Source organism: Aquarana catesbeiana, linkage group LG04 (genome assembly GCF_042186555.1).
Source record: "Aquarana catesbeiana isolate 2022-GZ linkage group LG04, ASM4218655v1, whole genome shotgun sequence".
NCBI classification, from domain to species: Eukaryota; Metazoa; Chordata; class Amphibia; order Anura; family Ranidae; genus Aquarana; species Aquarana catesbeiana.
Genome location: NC_133327.1, coordinates 180081568 through 180103372, shown reverse-complemented (window position 1 = coordinate 180103372; position 21805 = coordinate 180081568). Strand labels below are relative to the sequence as shown.

The following is a 21805-nucleotide window of genomic DNA, read 5'->3' as shown; positions in this document are numbered from 1 at the left end:
TGTACAGGGGCATAATGATCTCTCTCTCTCTCTGGTGTCTTTACCTCTCCTAATACAATGTGTAACATGGATAATCCGTGCTACCCCCAAGATAACGATGCTAATAAGATAAAATAACTATGCATTTTGGTATTGAACCAATAAAGTGGCGGTGCTGCAACTAAAAAACAACTGGAATATTCAGCTCAAAAACGTGTGTAACACTAGCCTCCTTTCCCTGTTGACACCTAGTACAGAGAAACGCAGCGTTGGGTGAAGCCTTAGGACCTGACGTCACCACACACCAGCTGGCTGGCTCAAGCTGCAGCTGTGTCTCTCGTCTTGCATTGTCTGCTAGTGCTTTTTAGATGTCAGTTGTCCATGATACGGAATTGTCCACGATCCCTCCTGCCTATTTTCAAATAAAACAAAAAAGATGCAATGCTGAGAATTGACAGTGATGAAAAGAAAGTGACTAAGAAAAACTAAGGCATAGTCTCATAGATGTCAATTTGTGATAATTGAATATATATATATATATATATATATATATATATATATAAATAAACAGTAAATCACATGCATGGAATTGAGGATGAATAAATAGTAGTGACAGTGTTGTAGAGGTGAATAAAAAGGACTAAGGCAAAGTCTCATAGAAAAACCAATATGTGATAATCGGTATATATATAAGCCTGAAAACATATATACCATGAAACGGATACAAAATTAATTAACTCGTGAATAAAGTGCACTGATGATGGAATAAAACAAGGGATAAGATAATCCCACAAAGTAACAATCCCCAGAGGACGTCCTGTCGCGACGAAATGTGTAGGGAGGAGCTAACACACGAACTTAGGAAGTGGAGGTTTTACAGACGGAGACACCGGGCCCATTATACATGATTTATCCCACCGCTCCTTACTTACTGCAATATTGTAAGTGTGTTTTTATCTTCAATAAATCATTCCTTTTTTGTACATGCTACATTATGGATTCTTTTTGTTTTATATCCCTGAGAATCATCCGCTGGTAGTTGCTGCTGTGCGTGTTTGGTTGTGGGGAGACCGATTTCCCTGTGCTGGGCGAGACTGCCATAATAGCAGTCATCGCCATCTGGTAAGCGCATTTAATTTTTCATCTTGAGTGTGGAGAGACACAGAAGATACCCTTCGTTTTCCTGGCACCTTCACGGATGATTGGTTTATTTTGGTCACTTTTTGGACTGTTACTTTGTGGGATTATCTTATCCCTTGTTTTATTCCATCATCAGTGCACTTTATTCACGAGTTAATTAATTATTTATCTGTTTCATGGTATATATGTTTTTAGGCATATATATATATATATATATATATATATATATATATATATATGTATGTATATGTATATATATATATATATATTTATATTACACACACACGCACATATATCAATTATCACATATTGGTTTTTCTATCAGACTTTGCCTTAGTCCTTTTTATTCACCTCTACAACACAGTCACTACTATTTATTCATTCTCAATTTCATGCATGTGATTTACTGTTTAAATGTATATCAATTATCACAAATTGACATCTATGAGACTATGCCTTAGTTTTTCTTAGTCACCTTCTTTTCATCACAGTCAATTCTCAGCGCTGCATCTTTTTTGTTTTATTTGTTACTTTGAAGTTTAACATTAGACTCTCTAGGTGCTGGCAGCTTTGTTTTATACACATTTTATATATTCACATATAGCTGTATTATTTATTTTTTATTTCATAATATTTTTATATATTCACAAATATTATCTGTCCTTTAAGTACAGCTTTATTCTCGATTTTCCATATGCCATTTCTTTTGTCTTTTTTTTCGTTAAAAATAATAAACATGTTATATTTATCTGCTCTGTGCAGTGGTGTTGCACAGAGCAGCGCAGATCCTTCTCTTCTCAGGCCCCTCTGGATCTAGATGGGGCTCAGGTAAGTATTAGGGGGGCTGCTGCACACAGAAGAAGGTTTTTCATTTAATGCATAGAATGCATTAAGATAAAAAAATAAAAAAAAAACTTCTGCCTTTACAACCACTTTAACTTTAACGTGATTGTAAAGTCTCTTTTTTTTAAATAACAAATATGTTATACTTACCTGCTCTGTGCAGTGGTTTTGCACACAGCAGCCCAGTTCTCCTCTTCGCTGCTCACTGCTGAGTGCCCGCACAGCAAACAGCTTGCTATGTGGGCACCCGAGCAGAGTCACAGCTCCCTGTGTCCATTCAGACACGGAGCTGCCCTTTGGCCACGCCCCCTCTTTCCCTGATTGACTGACTTCGATTGACAGCCGCAGGAGCCAAAGGTCGCGCTGCTGTCTCTCAGCCAATCAGGATGAGAGTCTTGGATGGCTGAGGGACTCGTGGACATCGCTAGACAGAGATGGGGCTCAGGTAAGTATTAGGGGTAGCTGGGGAGGCTCCTGCACACAGAAGGCTTTTTATATTAATGAAGAGAATGGATTAGGATAAAAAAACCTTCTGATTTTACAACCCCTTTAGGCCCCTTTCACACGGACGGATAGAATGGTGCTTTTAGCTGCTGATTTTCTAGTTTTCTACCGCAGCTAAAAGCACACAATGCTTTCCTATGGCCCCATTCACACACTGTGTTTAGCTGCGTTTTGATTACCTGTGGTTTTGTGCGGATAGAAAAAAAATAGAATTGACTGCGTCCAGGAGCGATTTAGCGCAGCTATCCGCACATAACTGCAGGTAATCGCAGTGCACCGTGTCAGCTACAGATAGCAGCGCCGAGCTGGCTCACTCATCGGGAAAGGAAAAATGTTTTTTCCTTTCCCAATGAGAAGCACGGGGATCCGACTCGGATCCCCGCCAGTGCCAGGCACTGTTTGGTATGAATCTTGAGGGGGAACTCCACGCCAAATTTTAAATAAAAAAACGGCATGGGTTCCCCTCCAAGAGCATACCAGGCCCTTCGGTCTGGTATGGATTCCAAGGGGCACCCCCTACGCTGAAAAAACGGCGTGGGGGTCCCCCCAAAATCCATACCAGACCCTTATCCGAGCACGCAGCCCGGTCGGTCAGGAAAGGGGGTGGGGACAAGCGAGCGCCCCCCCTCCTGAACCGTACCAGGCTGCATGCCCTCAACATGGGGGGGTTGGTGCTTTGGGGCAAGGGCCAAAGCACCTCGTCCCCATGTTGATGAGGACAAGGGTCTCTTCCCGACAACCCTGGCCGTTGGTTGTCGGGGTCTGCGGACGGGGGGCTTATCGGAATCCGGGAGCCCCCTTTTATAAGGGGTCCCCCAGACCCCGGCCCCCCACCCTATGTGAATGAGTATGGGGCACATCGTACCCCTACCCATTCACCTGGGATAAAAAAGTGCCAATAAAAAAAAAACAACACAACACAGGTTTTAAAAGTAATTTATTAGGCAGCTCCGGGGGTCTTCTTCCGACTTTGGGGGTCTCTCAGGCCTCTTCTGCCTCTCTCCGGTGTCGTCTCCGCGCTCTCTGGTTCTTCTCTGGTGCCTTCTTCCAGGCTCCTCCGCTATCTTCTGCTCTTTTGCCGCTCTTTTGCTAGCAGAGGAGCCCGGTCTTTTGAGATGTCTTCTTCCCTCTTCTCTTCCAGAGATGTTGACACGACACTCCCTCTTGCTGTAATGCCGTGAGCGAGGTCCGCAACCAATTATATAGGCATGGGGCGTGGCCACCGGGTGACCCCGCCCCTTATGTCATCACAATCCCGTCATGCCCCGGGACTGTGACGTCATAAGGAGGCGGGGCACTGGGCACTGACCATCAGTGCCCATCTGTGCCACCTATCAGTGCCACACATAAGTACCGTTTTTTTCGGCGTAGGGGGTGCCCCTTGGAATCCATACCAGACTGAAGGGCCTGGTATGCTCTTGGAGGGAAACCCATGCTCGTTTTTTGATTAAAATTTGGCGTGGAGTTCCCCCTCAAGATTAATACCAAACACAGTGCCTGGTATTGTCAGGGATCCAAGTTGGATCCCCATTAAATATGAGTCGGTACCCTGTCGGATTGCTATGGAAATGGCAAACCGCAGCTAAACGCAACCGCAGCTAATCGCACTGTACAAACGCAGCTGATCGCAGTGCCTGGTGTCTTGAATTTCACAGGAAAAAAAACATGCTTTTAACTGCGGCAGAATAGCCGTCCGTGTGAAAGGCACCTTAAGCCCACCGATCTGACGTCTGTCAGATAACGTCACTGGCTCCTCCTCCCGACACGTTCCCTTGTGACGCAACGCGGCGGGAAGGGGAGCCAGTGACGTCAGCCGCGAGTGTGGAGACACTCGATCTAGCTGAAAGGAGGAGTGATTACCTGACTGCTAAACACGCTACACACGCTGTGAGTGTATCAGCTTGAGACAGCTGTCTTATAGTCTTTCCAGTACAACACTATTGTGGTTTCTCTTCTTACATGTCGGATTGTGGGAGGACATGGCGAACATCAGCAATAAGTGATCCAAGCACCTGGGCATTATCTACCATCACATGCAAGAGTTATTGATTCCAAAATCTGGTATTTTTTAATTTGCTACTATGGGTCTTTATGTGGTTGCATCTGGTTGCACTTCATCTTCATAGTGGAATTTTAAGGACAGAACATTTCTTTCTTTTTTTATGCCAGTTTTTTAACCATGAGCACCTGATACAAAGTATATGGTTATGTTAAAAAATTCACTGTTTGTATACAATCAATTCACATTCATATATTTATTTATACGCACATGTTTGCGGTTTAGTTTCTCATAGCACTTTGCACTTTGAATTAGTGGTCAGGAACTGCAGAGAGACCATTTTAATGCACAGTATGTTTGCACAAGAAGATTAGCGCACCTTATTTTACATTTTAAAAATTATTTTTGAGTGAGTGATCACTAATTTTTGGTTGCAGCTTTTCTAATACAACACACAATTTTATAGTCCACCAGCGCTTGAGTATATTTCTAATCAAGTTCAGACCTGACCTTTCCATGTTTGCTTTAAAAACAAAAAAGATTTGAGCCAATACTGAGAAACACTGCAACCCATTATGAAAAAAAACTAGAGTTGCACTGATACCGATACTAGTATCAGTGCCGATACTGAGCATTTGCACAAATACTTGTAGTCGTGCAAATGCTCCAACGCTTGACCCTATAATTGGACAGCCAGGGATGATAGGTGCAGTGGGGAGAGTTACAATCACCGATCTCCTTGAGCAGCTTTCAATAAAGCAGCTGACAGCTGTTTTTCCTCCTCTCCCTCCTGTGGCTTTCAGCTGCTTTATTGAAAGCCGCACAGGGAGATCAGTGATTGTAACTCCCCCCACCGCCGCACCAATCGTTCCTGACGGTCCCCTGTGTCCTTCTCCAGTCCCCCCGTGTCCTCCGTGTGCTCCTCCGGTCCCCGTCTGTGCTCCTCCACCTCCCCTGTCTCAGGACAATGCATTGTATAAAGAAAGTACTTGAAAAAAAGTATTGGCACTTGTATTGTCATGGCTGACACACATCAAAATATTATATTTTGATGTTCAGACTTCAGCTGAGTCGTCACTTCAGGAGAGCACTCCCCCTCCCAACAGAAATGGCCGATTAAGTTATATGATCCATTGGAGGGCTAAAGTCGAGAAACAGAACTCATGTTGAAACTGGGTAAACATGAACAATAGTGCCGTCTGGCACGAAACCAGCCAACAGTCAAATGTATGTTTTCAAGCCCAAGTTACAAAACCTTTAATTAAAGGAAAAGCTTGGGTAAATCACTCCATTGTTTCAAAGGATGAGATTATCTCCAGAGTAAGAGCCCAATTTTGACTTAGCTTCCCCTCAGACAATGGATGAGATACGAGGTTAATAAAACCTCAATATGACAGATAGGCACAAATCTCTGAACAGTCAATAATAAACAAAGTCAAAAATAAAATATGTCTAAAAGGAGAAATTGTTTGGACATTTAAAACCTGTATACATATAATATTATAAATATATATGATCATAAGTAACTCAAATGCTATATTGGACTCTAGGTCATAGATACGACCATAATTTAATCTGCCATAACGTAGAAATATAACATTTTGATATAGAACAAATTAAAAATTGTGTTTAGATACCCATCATTGTTGTAAATACATAGAAACCGTGACCGCATATACATAAAAATACCCATATAACATGTGTTGTCCCAAGACAAATAGGATTTTCATAAGATATGCAGGAGTCATGCATTTATCCATATAAACGTCCATTTTTTGTGACATTAACTAATCAAGTGTATTGTATTTTGTACCAATTGCCGAGGCCCATGAACAATATAGCTATGTATTCATAAGCCCCAAAATATAGGTAGATACCAATTATGAAAGAGGACATATTTTCTTTTAATAAATAATTCAAAACAAAGGGGGGCGTGGTCAAGATGGCGACCAGATAGGACGTGTGTGAAGGAGCTCCGTCCTATGCCGACATCTCATCCGTTCATAGGGGACATATCCTCACCCTGACGCTGCCGGGAGGTGGAGGAAACAAGCGGGTATGAGAAGGGGAAGCTCCGGTTCCCAAAGGAAGAGGCAGCAGGCTCCTAGGACCCCGCTAACAACCAGCGGTGCGTGCAGGACGGCCTACACCAACATGGCGTCCCAGACGGAGCAGGCTGAGTCGCCCCAGCTGGGAGTCGATCAGTTCCAGGCGCTCATGCAAGCTATCACGGGCTGCCAAACAACACTGACCACTAAGATCGAGCAGATGCAGCTTGAAATGGGCCTTATTAGGCGGGACATGGATAAACATCGAGATCGATTAAATGAGGCGGAGCGGAGAGTGGGGGAGACAGAAGACACGATCAGGGAACATTCCGCCTCCCTCCGCACGTTACAGGTTAAAATGAAGGCGATCGAATCCCGAGCAGAAGATCAGGAAAATAGGAACCGGCGGAACAATTTACGCATGGTTGGTCTCCCGGAGGGGGCTGAAGGGAGAGACCCTGAAACCTATGCAGAACAGTTGCTGCGTACACTCCTCCCGCAGGCGCCATTCTCCCCTCACTTTGCAGTTGAGCAGGCTCATAGGATGCCGTCCGCTCCAGGCCCCCCTGGCGCTCCGCCACGTACATTTATTTTCCGCCTTTTGAATTTTAGAGACCGGGATCTGGTTCTCAGAGAGGCTAGGAAGATTGGAGAACTACGATATGAGAATGTGAAGATCATGTTATTTCTGGATTTCTCCATCGAAACACAACGACAACGCAGATCGTTCGACCAGATCAAGGCCCAACTAGGGAGCAGAGGTCTCAAGTATAGCATGATGTTTCCAGCGCGTCTCAGAGTGATTGACGGCGAGACCACCAAGTTTTTTGTTTCTCCGGAGGAGGCGTCCAGATGGGTGGATTCCCTTCCTAGGCAGCGTTAGGATGCCTACCGTTTTGTCTTTTGTTTTTTTTTGTTTTTTTTTTTTCTTCTTTTGATCACTTTGGAAGTTTTCAGTGAAATGCGCAGTTACCAGTGAAGTGCATGGTTCTCTACAAATTTATTTTGTTGGCTGCTTATCACACAGGCTTCCCTTGAGGTCTACCCTGACGGGCATTTTGTTTGCAATGGGGGCGGGAGGGAAGGGGGGGTGCATACCCCTAAGTCTGGAGGTACCTGGGCTCATATTTATATGACACCCAGATATTTTCCTTTCAAGATGGAAAAGCGGACCACCCCTAGATACTCACAGCATTTACTATTGCAGGAGTCTTCGCCTCTCCTCCTCACGGGTATGTACTCTTTCTCTGAAATGTCTTTATATTTCCCTCTGGAGCCGACTATTCGGGGTGAGGTATGGATTTATTCTCAAAAGGGGGGTGCACTTATGTGACCGGAATTTGACGGCTCAGGTCCCCTCCCCGAAGGCTATCGAGATTGAACTGTCTGACTGACATATTTTTCCGGGCAATCATAAAAGGGACTTAAAAGAGCCTTATTATTCTATCTTGGAGAACTCAGGTCTTGAACTGGCTTCGGGGAGGACAGTCCCCCATCCTTAACTGGCATTTTACTACTGGCCCTCTCTCCCCTTACAGGGGAACTCGAGTGTTATAAATGAATATTAATGTACACGTGGCTGGTTCTGACCGTGTGGGAGGGATGTAACTTAGAAAGTGCCCTTGGCTTGCTTTGGGTGAGGCGGAGAGGGGATTAATATACTTAAGCTAAGCTGAGTGGGTTGGGCTGTGCTCCATGCCTCTTTCTCCCCCTGTAATTGGGGATGCAGGATGTATTTACAAATAAGTGTGTGCCCTTAGACTATCTAAGAGAAGCGGAAGATTATTTTGGTATAGAGGTGGAGGGGTGGAGCGCGGCTCTCCACATGACCCTAGGTAGCTGTGAATGATGTCTATATATGGTTTATTAAGTTTGTGCCCCTAGATAGTTCTAGGTGAACTGCCGCCGGGGTCCCCTGGACAGATAACTCTGTGCGGGCTCCCTTGGCGGTAGTGGTCTTCATGACCGGTTTTGGGCGGGGCTACCTAGCGCTTGATACTACACACCACCCCCCAAAGGAGATTTCTCCTATCTAAAATGTTTACCAAGTTAGGTTCGGGTATACAAACACCCCATGAGTTACAATTGGAGGTGTGGGGTGGGTTGGGGGGGGAGTTTGGTTTGTTTAAGTTTTATATAATTTTTTCTTTAATTGCCTACCTTTATGCCTTACATTTTTTGATATTGTTTTACTACATCTGCTATGACAGCTTTCAGTGGTCGCTGATGTCTATGTTAAACCCTAGACGTGTGGGATATTCTCTCCTCCGGGTCCCTTCGATAATCCACTCCATTATACTCTATGATGGCCCCTATTAAAATTGTGTCCTGGAATGTCAGGGGCTTAAACCACAAAATTAAGCGCTCCCTGGTCTTTGAGTGCCTCAAAAAATATTCCCCTCAGATCTGCATCCTTCAAGAGACGCATCTGGTGGGTGGGAGGGTGATGGGATTAAAAAGACCTTGGGTAAGCCGTCACTACCATGCCACTTACTCCAGCTATTCTAGAGGAGTTAGTGTCCTGGTACACAAAACTCTTAGTTTTGAATTGTTGGATGTGGTCACGGACCCGGAGGGGAGGTATGTGTTGATACATGCTAACATTGACACAGTAGACATGGTGGTGGTGGGAGTATATTTGCCACCCCCAGCTAATATTTCTATAATGCAGAAGCTGACCAGGTTGATTGCCCAATTCCAGACTGACAATGTGGTCATAGCGGGAGATTTCAATATACCTCCAAATCCTTGTATGGATAAATTATCTCCTGACCCCGCTAGGGACTCAACGTTGTCTAAATGGGCTGATGTGTACAGGCTGGTGGACATATGGCGATGGAAGAATCCATCAGAACGCGCCTATACCTGCCACTCTTCTTCATATAACACCCTGTCCCGTATTGACATGATCTATGTTAGTAGCGCAATGCTCCCCAGGGTTATTGCAATCGAGATACTTCCACGGGGTATCTCGGATCATTCCCCCCTACTCTGTACAATACAAACTCATACTCCCCAAGCAGATAGACTTTGGCGACTCTCTAGATTCTGGATTGAACATCCGACCATAGAAATAGAGGTGGCCAAAGAGATAAGAGGTTTTTGGTTGACCAATGCCGCTTCCGCAGGGATGGCGATGGTCTGGGATTCGTTTAAAGCCTATATACGAGGGTGCTATTTATCATCTATCACACGAGAAAGGAACAATGATAAAATTACACTGGAGGAGGCGGAGGCCAGAGCGCAGGAACTGGAGTCTAGGTTTGCCATGACTTCTAATCCTGTCACGGCTCAGGATATGAAAGTAGCATATCGAGAGGTAATGTTACTTAGGGTGGCCAAGGTTCATAAACGTCAGCTTACCCAAACACAAAAGATTTTCGAACACGGTGACAAGCCAGGTAGATTGCTGGCTTGGATTTCCAAGGAGCAATCCCCAATTTCCACCATTGCAAGCCTGCGTAGGGAGGATGGGACTAAAGTAACGGACCCAGTGAACGTCAATCGATGCTTTAAAGAATTTTACGAGGCCTTATACTCCACTAGGGCAAACTACTCCCCAGATGAGCTGCACAATTTTCTAGAGGGGGTGACCCTCCCAGTTCTCTCTGACGATGCGAGGGAAAATCTAGACGCCCCGATCACAATGCCGGAGGTGCGGGTAGCACTGAGCTCTATGCAGACAGGAAAGACTCCAGGGGAGGATGGGATCCCCCCCTGAATTCTACAAACAGTACCTAGATGACCTAACTATTAAAATGCACGACATGTTTACAAAATCCCTGCAGGCCAAAGACCTCCCACCATCCATGTCCCAGGCCATCATAGTTGTAATACCCAAACCTGGGAAAGACCCACAGTTGTGCTCTTCATATCGGCCCATCTCCCTGCTCAACTCTGATGCCAAAGTACTTACCAAAATTCTTGCCAGGCGACTAAATGAAGTTATACTTACCCTGATCCATGAGGATCAGTCAGGATTCATGCCTGGCAAGGGAACAGATATTAACCTGCGAAGGCTATATGCAGTCCTGGCCTCAGGAGATGAGGGAGGGGCTGATGAAATGGTGGTCTCTCTTGACGCGGAGAAGGCCTTTGACTCAGTAGAGTGGGGCTATCTCTGGGAGGTCCTCCGTAAATTCGGATTTGGGCCATCCTTCATCTCCTGGGTCAGGTTGATATATAGGGCACCGAAGGCCAGGGTGCGTACCGGAACAGTCTTGTCCTCACCCTTTGTTTTGGGTAGGGGAACACGGCAGGGGTGCCCCCTATCCCCGGGACTTTTTGCACTAGCAATTGAGCCTATGGCGGCACTTCTTCGGGCTTCAACACAAATTAAAGGGATTGTTAGAGGTCCACTGCAAGAAAAAGTGTCCTTATACGCAGATGACACCCTACTTTATCTGAAGGATGATGGGTGCTCACTGCAGTCGGCTCTGTCACTCATAGACAGCTTTGGGCGATTCTCAGGAATCCGAGTGAATTGGGGGAAGTCAGTGATATTTCCCTTACATTCTGGGACGGGAAGCCAACAGATGGATGGACAGCTGCAGAGGGTTCCTCAGTTTCGGTACCTAGGAGTTGAGATCCATCGGGACTTAAGGCAGTTTATCCCTCTGAATCTCAATCCGGTGGTTCAGCGGATATCCCAGAGCTGTGCCAGGTGGAGGTCACTCCCCCTGACACCGGTCGGAAGAGTTAACCTAATTAAAATGTCGATCCTTCCTAAGTTCACTTACCTTTTCCGCCAAACTCCTGTACCTATACCACACAGCTTTTTTCAGAGGTTGGATAGCATTCTGGTATCCTTTGTCTGGAATGGGAGGGCTCCCAGGGTGGCCAAAGTAAAGCTGCAGATGCCCACGTCGCTTGGTGGCCTGGCACTGCCATCCCTGTTGAAATATTACTGGGCGGCGGTCCTGGTGACAGTCAAGTGGTGGCTATCGGAGGAGCCGGCTAACCCTGCCTCTTCATTGGAGGCGGCGTTGCTGGGTTCATATGCGGAGCTTAGAAACCTGATTCATAGGGGCCCTGGGTCTAACTCTCGGGTCACCCTTCCTATGATTACGACCCTGAAGGTGTGGGAGTCGGTGGCCAGACAGGTGGGTGGATCTGGGAGGTGGTCCCCTGACACCCCACTGTGGGGGAATCCTCGCTTACCACATTTCCGCTCCATCCCTGATCCTATTGTGTGGGCCAGATATGGAGTTACAAAACTGGGCGACATAACGTCTCAGGGGCAGCTGATTGCATTTGATGCACTAAAGCACGACCGCGACCTCCCGAACCACATGTTCTTCAGGTTTATTCAATTAAGACATGCCTATCGATCCCAATTCCCCTCCTCAGTCTCACTGGAGATGTCACCGGTGGAGAGAATGCTTAGATCCCCTGATCAGACCAAAACGATGTCTACCTTATATAATATGTTTGTTACGCTAGATACCTCTGGAGTCTCCCGACTGTTTGCTTTATGGCAGAGGGATATCCCGGAGCTGACAGATGATGATTGGGAGGAAGGTGTCCAACAATATCTGCCCCTTGTGATCTCGGCCAGAGACAAATTTATTCAATTGAAGTTCCTCCACCGAGCCTATTATTCTCCGGTTTGCCTGGCAAGAATTTACTCTGACCGTACGGCTACATGCCCTAGATGTAACTCTCACGAAGCTGACTTCTTTCATATAACCTGGTCTTGTCCTGCAGTGATGGAATTCTGGAAAGAAATCCTAGCTGAAATTAATAACATTGGGAAACTGTCAGTTCCGTATAGCCCGATTCCTCTTGTCCTAGTGACTTCCTGGACTTAACATGGGGTAAAAAGCTGTTCCTCTTCTACACCATGTTTTATGCTAGGAAAGCAATCTTAATGCAGTGGAACCAAAACTCACCACCTACTAAACAGTTATGGCAATCACTGATAAACACAGCACTCCCACTCTACAAACTGACATATATGGGCAGGAACTGTACAAAAAAGTTTGGGAAAATATGGTCTGAATGGGTAAAGGCAAAGCACCTAACTATTGCATAGATGTGATCTAAATGTCATTTAGAGGTGGGTTTACTCCATCTTTTTACCTCTCCCCCCCCCCTCCTTTGGGTAGATCCTGGATACTTCTTTTGTATAACAGGGTAGGAGATATAAGACATTAGTCTGATAACCACATATTATTGGAAATACTGCAATTTTTCGTGCATATGCGGATATGTGAAACAAATTTTGATGTATGATTATTAGATGGTATAAACTGGCAATGTAAAGTTTTATTTTATTTTGTTTAAAATCTTTAATAAACTTTATGTTAAAAAAAAAAAAAAAATCAGAACACATTTTTGTCCTCACACACACCTTGTGCCTGAAGACAATATTACCTGGACTCACCAGGTAAATCATTATAGTTCTCCAACCAATGGAAAATAAAGCCAAAACTTCTGGGCTGAGCTTATGATAATTTTATGAGCTTATTGTCCCAGATTGTGTAAAGGATGTGAGGGCCATAGAGAGAGGATCACAGACCCACACGCAGGATACACCCCTAGACGATCAAGAAGTCTGATGAGATTTGACCATTCCCCATCTTGCTGGATCTTGTGACTGAAACCACTCGATGTACTTAGATTTTGTCGGATATCTTCCCCTTTTTAAGCTATTGGTAAGATACAGACCATACAAATATTAATGATCTTTTTCTCTCATAATTGTAGGGATGGTAGTTTATAATTTATGTGTTGACATTATCATACACAGTGTGTAGGGTAACTTATCATCATCATTTGCCCATATTCATTGTCTAGGCTGTGTATTATTGAAGCCATGTTTGGGGGAATTCAGACAAACTTGTATTACATCTATTTAGATTTACTGTGATCCCAGGGAAAACATTTATCTCCCCATTTAATTTAGAAGCTTTGTTGGATTAATATTTCTTTCAAATTGACAGTATCCATCTGTTGACTCCGTGAGACATACTTTCGATTCCTTCCAGCTGGAGAAATCCAGAGGACTGTTTCCCCGAGTGACAAGGAATATAGTCTTCTTGGAAGTAAAGCGTGATTACCGCACACATCACCAGAAATTCCAGTTCTGTATAACATTATATAACTATACTTGTTAATTAATAAAGTCAAATTATTTTATTAATTTTGTTGGGAGATACATTAGTAAGAAAACCCCATAAATTAACGAACTCAGGAAAGGATTGTGGTATGTACTGATTATCTGAACTAGGTTCATAAAATTTATCGTAAGGTTGGAGGCACTGAAAAACAAAACACTGAGATCTTGATTAAGATTCCGTACCACACCCACAACAGTACTCCGTCTTAAAAAAGTGGTATTGGTGCAACCCTAGAAAACAATGGATTTTTTTGTACTTACCTGTAAAATCCATTTCTTGGAGTACATCATAGGACACAGAGCAAGCTATAAATCATGACTACCTGGGTTATATACCTATAGGGGAATGGTCACTGGCAGATATTGACAGAAAATCCTCCCCTATATAACCCCTCCCATACAGGAAGTACCACAGTTTTGTACCAAGCAATGAAACCCCATAAGAGGGGGGAGGGACGTCTAAGAAATGGATGCAAGTACAAAAATCCAGTTTTCTTTATCGTATATCATAGGACACAGAGCAAGCTATAAATCATGACTACCTGGGATGTCCCAAAGCAATGCACATGTGGATAGGGAGACACAGAAGCCACCATCAGACCGAAGGAAACTATTCCACAGCCCACAATGCAGTGTAGCCAAAAGCATCACCATCCTAGTACCACATTTGCACTATCAAGGCATATGTGTGCCTATTGTGCCACACCTAAAAGGATACAAAATAAACTATTAACATTTACAATCAAGTGAATAATACTTACCAACATCAACATCAGTAAGGATCCGGTCTACAAACTGGCACAGAATCTGTCTTGGTTTCTGAACAACAGCATCATAAGATTCAGGATTTGCCCTGAAATAAAAACAGTATAATTCATGGAAATGACTAGATTTATCAGTAGTTTTTTTTTAGGTCTATAAATATATTTCTTTCTGTACTACTAATCTTTAACAAACTATCTTAGGCTAGGTTCACATCTACATGGCCATGTGAGACACGGTTTTGCGGGTGGTTGCAGCTACAAGAATTTGTGCAGGTCCCGCAGCAACATCACCCGCACAGGTGTGAACCTAGCCTTAAATCTGCGAGCACTCAGAGAATAAACTACATCGCCAATAAAAATAGATCAAACAAAAACCTTTTGGTGGTATTTAATCACTGCTGGGTTTTTTTATTTTTTACTAAAGAAAAAAAAAAAAAAAAAAAGGAAGGAAAATTTTGAAAAAAATGTTTTTTGTAAATAAGTAATTTTTCTCCATCACTGATGTGCACTGATGAGGCTGCACTGATGAGGTGGCACTTATCGGCACCTTATGGGCACTGATGGACATCACTGATAGGCGGCACTGATGGTCAGCAATGACTGGCATCACTAATGGGCACCGACTGCTGGCACTGGTGAGCACTGATTGCGCTTTACTGTAATTAGGGCACTGATGATCAGTGCCCTGATTACCTGTCTTGCTGTTCCCTCCAAGGAGATGCCGTTGATCAGTTCTCCTCACCACACACACTCTCAGTGCGAGGCGATGAGGGCCGATTACCAGCACTTTCGTGTTAACATGTGGCCGGCTGTGATTGGACACAGATGATCACATGGTTAAAGAGCCGCGTCATCAGCTCTTTACAGAGATCAGGTTGCGCCATGTCCTAGCAACACGGCGCGATCGCCGCAATGCACACGGGAGTGGCTGTTCTAGGACAAAGTCACATGATGTCCTCCCAGAATGAGAGCCGCACCGACCCGCTATCATTTCACAGTGGGCGGGCGGCAAGTGGTTAAATGACAAGTTCGCCTTTATGAAAAAAAGAAAATAAATGCACATGTGTTTGCAGGTAAAAAAAAATTGCATTTATTTATTTATTTTACAGGAGCATACAGAACATGCAATGTCAGGCTCCTACAGAGTCTTTATATAGCACTGTGCCTGTACCTCTGTTTGGGCTGTCAGTTTCAGAGGTGTAGGATGTGTGAATAGACTACGAGCACACTGATCAACAATTTGCAGTCCACTGAACTACAAGTCTGACAGAAGCGACTTGTAGTTTGTTGAGTTAGAGATCCCTGTGAATGAATGACACAGCTTTGTGGCAGCGGCTAGGGGGTAGAGAAACCCTCACTCGCTGTCACAGGGAAGGTGGGGCTAAGGGGGAGTGGGGGGTTTGATTGAAGTTATTACACCCTATTTACAACTAGAGACGTAACTAGAACCTTCAGGGCCCCAGTGCAAGAAACCATGATGGGCTACCTGACCTCCAGCCGGGGGCCCTTATCACCGAGCAAAGTGGCGGAATGCCAAGGCCCAGTCGTAAGTGCGGCCTTTATCAACCCTGGTAGATCTGCCACTACTGGGGTTCATTTTTTATTTTATTTTTTACCATTTAATTTTTTTTTACTATTTTTAAGGAGCCCTGTTGGGGGGCTTTGGTGAGATATCAGGAGTCTAAACAGACCTCTGATGTTTCACCTTTGAGACAGAGAAAGGAGATTTAGGACATAGCCCTCAATCTCCATCTCCAGTCACAGTAGCACAGAACGAATAGACAGGAATAGCTCTGTACAAAGCTTCTCGTTCATTCACAAACTGAAACATAGTAAACACAGTTTCCTACACTTTAGTTATGAATGGACAGAGTCAGTGATCAGTACTGATCACTGACTTGGTCAATTCAGACAAAGAAGGGGCCGGTAAATATGTAATTCCCCACTCTCTATCCTGACACATCCCGCAGCAGCCGGTGGGAGGGGGGAACCTGGCTGCACTGTGGGGGAGGAGAGGGGACCAGGAGACAGGGGGAACCGGAGAACAGAACAGAAGTTGCCGGGGAAGATCACAGGGGGGGCCAGGAGAGAGCAGAGGGGCCCGCAGGAAGCAGAAGGAAGCTGGATAGGAGGAGTGGCGTATATAGTTGTGCTCATAAGTTTACATACCCTGGCAGAATTTATGATTTCTTGACCATTTTTCAGAGAATTTGAATGATAACACAAAAACTTTTCTCTCACTCATGGTTAGTGTTAGGCTGAAGCCATTTAATGTCAATCAACTTTGTTTACTGAAGTTATTTGTGGGTTTTTCTTTGCATCCCGAACAATTTTCCTGGCAGTTGTGGCTGAAATTTTAGTTGGTCTACCTGACCGTTGTTTGGTTTCAACAGAACCCCTAATTTTCGACTTCTTGATTAGAGTTTGAACACTGCTGATTGGCATTCTCAATTCCTTGGATATCTTTTTCCTGTTTTATACAGTTCAACTACCTTTTCCTGCAGATCCTTTTGCTTTCCCCATGACTCAGAATCCAGAAACATCAGTGCAGCACTGGATGAAAGATGCAAGGGTCTGTCAGGAGTCCAGAAACTCATTGACCTTTTATACATACACTAAATTACAAGCAAACAAATCACAGGTGAGAATGGTTACCTTTAATAGCCATTCAAACCCCTTTGTGTCAACTTGTGTGCATGTTATCAGGCCAAAATCACCAGGGTACCTACGCTTTTTCGATCAGGGTCATTTGGGTAGTTTCTGTTGCGATTATAATATAAAAAGAGTAAACACAGTTGACTGATAATAAATGGCTTCAGCCAAACACCAACCATGAGTGAAAGAAAAGTTTTCGTGTTATTCATATTCTCTGAAAAATGGCCAAGAAATCATACATTCTGCCAGGGTATGTAAACTTATGAGCACAAATGTGGAGGAACCAATGCCTACCATGCTGCCCCGGCAGCCGCTGAATACCTGCGGGAAAGAGAGGAGAAGCAGGCATTCAGCTGCTGCAAGAGACACATGGAGGGCATTGGTTCCTCTATATGCCACCTCCTCCTGTCCAGGTGTAGAGGGGAGCCGCAAGGGTCCCCTGGAGCAGGGACCTGGGTCGCAATGGCAACCCTTGTAGTTACGCCCCTGGGTGTAACCCTTTAAAGAAATATGGCAATGATGGATTTCTAGTTAAAGGGTTTGTAAACCCTCGTTTTTTTGTTTTTTTAAAATAACAAACATATCATACTTACCTCCACTGTGCCGTTCGTTTTGCAGTGTGGCCCCAATCAGCGTCTTCTGGGGTCCCCCGTCGGCTCTTACAGCTCCTACCCACACCGGTAAACCCCCCTGGGGGAAGCACTCTCCGGGGGGGTTACCCTGCGGGCGTGCTCCCGAGTCCAGTATTTGCGTCTATTGACACAGAATGCCGGCCCAGGCCCCACCGTCATTGGATTTGATTGACAGCAACGGGAGCCAATGGCTGCACTGCTTTCAATCTATCCAATCAAGACCTGAGAACCCTGGGCAGAGAGGTATAGCGCCTCTCTGCCAAGGGATCAAAGGGCTCAGGTGAGAAAAACATGGGGGCTGGGGGGCCGGTCACTGTCAGACGTTTTTTCACCTTAATGCATATGATGCATTAAGGTGAACAATCACAAGGGTTTACAACCCCTTTAACATATTTACTTTAAAAAGTATAGCAGCGCTTTTGGCGTGGTAACATTTCTGTTTATTGTACCTATGCTTATCTCATAGGCCTATGTCTATGGGCACTGTTAGAGGTCAACTGATATATCTGGCCGATTTTGGGCATTTTTTAATCAGCATCGGCCAATTGTGCTGATAAAAAAGGCTAACTTAAAACTTCAGCGTGACTTGCAATTGACTTCTGTAATAGAAGTCAATGCAAGTTGCCTGAAGTCTTCCCATGGAGCGACTTGTCTCTCCTATCTGGGCAGCCTGCCAAGCCTGAGAAAAGAAGCTAAAGGGCAGCACAGTGGTGTAGTGGGTAGCACTCTCGCCTAGCAGTAAGAAGGGTCACTGTTTCGAATCCCAACCATGACACTACCTGCCTGGAGTTTGCATGTTCTCCCTGTGCCTGTGTGGGTTTCCTCCGGGTACTCCGGTTTCCTCCCACACTCCAAAGACATGCTGGTAGGTTAATTGGATCCTGTCTAAATTGTCCCTAGTATGTATGAATGTGAGTTAGGGACCTTAGATTGTAAGCTCCTTGAGGGTAGGGACTGATGTGAATGTACAATGTATATGTAAAGCGCTGCGTAAATTGACGGCGCTATATAAGTACCTGAAATAAATAAATAAATAAAGAGATACAATGTTTATACTTATCAATGGACTGAGCTCTGTGTGTAGGAGTCCTCAGTTTAACCATTAAAGACTAAATATTTTCTGACACTTATTGCTTACAAGTAAAAATCCTGTATTTAATATTTAAGATATAGTTTTTTTTATCTAAATTATACATACAAGTGAACTGATTGGAGGTTTGTTTTGTTTAATAAATGTTTAAATGTAAGACATTTTCTGTATCACTTATTACTCAAGGTTGCTCTCACACTGGAGCGGACATGTGTTGACGGTAAAACTCTGCTAGTTTTAGCGGCGCTTTACCGTCATTTTAGCAGCACTATTCGGCCGCTAGCGGGGCGCTTATAACCCAGCTAGCGGCCGATGAAGGGGTTAAATGCGCCCATGTAGCGCCGCTGCCGAATCGCTTTGTAGGCGCTTCGGCAGCGGTGCCCACTCATTTCAATGGGCAAAAGTGGTGGAGGAGCGGTATACACCTCTTCAAAGATGCTGCTTGCAGGACTTTTTTTAAACATCCTGCCAGCGCATCGCCTCAGTGTGAAAGCACGCAGGCTTTCACACTGAGACTGCAGGGGAGCCGTTTTGCAGGCACTTTACAGGCCCTATTTTTAGCCTAAAAGTGCCTGAAAAATGCCTCAGTGTGAAACGGGTCTAACTGTTAGATTTTATGAGATGAAAGAAAAAAAAAAAATCAGCCTAATATATCGTCCCCAAAAAATCGGCATCATATATCGGCAAATCGGCCGCCACGATTTCTAAATATCGGCATCGGCCAGAGGAAAAACCCATGTCGGTCGACCTCTACTGCTAGTCAGAGGGCTTCTGCTCCATAAGATACCACACATCCAAAAAGTATAGAAGATCTACATGTCTGCTTAAAGTGGATGTAAACCCACTCTCATCAATTATAAAGTACTGCCATAAGGCTGAACTATAAGGATATACATGCCTCCTGCATGTATCCTCACCTTTCAAATATCTTCCCTTTCTCTATTTGGAGCCCCCCAAAACTCCGGATTAAGCAGGCGGGTCTGACACTATTAGGTATTGCTGCCCTATGCTGCCCTGCGAAAAGGACACGCAGGTGTCAACAAGGCCTAAGGCCTCATGCACACTTGAGCTACTAGTCACCTGTTTTACAGGGATTTGACTTTTTTTTTCTGCCCCTAAAAGGGCCCTCTATGTTAGCCTATAAACACATGTTTATGTTAGGCGTATTTAGAGCTTGAGTGGTAATTTATTTCAATGGCCAGAATAAATTATGGGCAGCACAGTAGCTAAGTGGTTAGCACTTTCGCACAGCAGCACTAGGGTGACTCTGGGTACTTGTTTCCATCCACACTCCAAAAACATGCTGGTAGGTAAATTGGCACTCGTATATGAATGAGAGTTAGGGACCTTAGATTGTAATCTAGTTGAGGGCAGAGAATGATGTGAATATACAATCAACGGCCACTTTATTAGGTACACCTGTTCAATTGATTGGTAACACAAATTGCTAATCAGCAAATCACATGGCAGCAATTCAATGCATTTAGGCATCTAGACATTTTTAAGACGACTTGCTGAAGTTCAAACGGAGCATCAGAATGGGGAAGAAAGGAGATTTAAGTGACTTTGCACATGGCATGATTGTTGGTGCCAGAAAGGCTGGTCTGAGTATTTCAAAAACTGCTGATCTACTGGGATTTTCGCACACAACCATCTCTAGGGTTTACAGAGAATGGTCCGAAAAAGAAAATATCCAGTGGGCAGCAGTTGTGTGTACGAAAATGCCTTGCTGAAGTCAGAGGAGAATGGACAGACTGGATTGAGATGATAGAAAGGCAACAGTAACTCAAATAATCACTCGTGACAACCAAGTTAGGGCTGCAACTAACGATTATCTTCATAATCGATTAGTTGGCTAATTATTGTTTTGATTAATCGATTATTCAGTTAATAACCTTAAAAAAAAGTGTGGTGTATAATTTAGTTAATGTGTAAAGTTTTAAAAAAAGGTAATTTATTCTTAAATATCTCTATATGCAGTGGTAAATATAAATAACCAACTATATGGTTAGGGAGCAAAATATCGAATCCACTCTGAGAATAACAGAAGAGATATACTGTATATACTATTAGAGGAGATATACTGTATATACTATTAGAAGAGATATATACTGTATATACTATTAGAAGAGATATATACTGTATATACTATTAGAGGAGATATACTGTATATACTATTAAAGAGTGAATCTGGTAAATATTATCAGACTCAGTGATCAAATTTTTTTATTAAAAACAAAAACAATGTCTTCCTTCAAAAATAATGTCATTTTAAGAACGTTTGTTCTTTCATTCAGTGAATGTACAAAGATTTTTCTTCTGAATATTCTCATCTGAAAATTGATCCTTGTGGCCAGAATAAGGCTCAGTACACACCTATGCAGTTTGCTTTTGATCTGTTTCTGCAGTGCTTTTTGCTGTGCGTTTTGATTTCTGCGCACGTGATTTTGCTGCGATTTGCATTTTTTTGGCCAATTTGTTGTTGGGCAGATTAAAAAACACAAATTGCTGCAAAAACGCATTACATGCTTTTCTGCAGCTTTTCAATTGAAGTATATTGAACCAAAAAAGCACTGTTTTGCGTGAACGTGTCCCATAGGAAAACATGTAAATGAACTGTAGTGCGTTTCTGCAAAAAGCACCAAAAAACACATAGATGTGAACCAGGTCTTAGACGTTTAGTAACATAATGGGGTTAAAAAACTAAAATTAGCCCTTTATAGTACAAAAAAAAGCAGATAATCACTACTGTAAGGGGTTAATTTTTTTTAGTGTAGAACTGTGAAAGTAATATTTGCAGTAGCGATTATTTGCGCTTCTATAAAGGGCTCATTTTAGGGTTTTTTTTTAACCCCATCATGTTACTGGCTGATTAATCGATTATGAAAATAGTAATCGATGAATTTCATAATCGATTAGTTGTTGATTAATCGATTAGTTGTCGATTAATCGATTAGTTGTTTCAGCCCTAAACCAAGGTATGCAGCACACCATCTCTGAAAGCACAACACATCAAATCTTGAAGTAGATG

General features: G+C 43.7%; 1 protein-coding gene across 1 annotated transcript in view; it reads right to left on the bottom strand.

Moving 5' to 3' along the window:
• Positions 1 to 21805, bottom strand: part of ATR (ATR checkpoint kinase) — a 210589-nt gene that overhangs the window by 183989 nt on the left and 4795 nt on the right. Inside the window, exon 2 of the mRNA XM_073625961.1 lies at positions 14395 to 14486. Coding sequence (XP_073482062.1) covers positions 14395 to 14486 — 92 coding nt within the window. The remainder of the gene's footprint in view (positions 1 to 14394; positions 14487 to 21805) is intronic.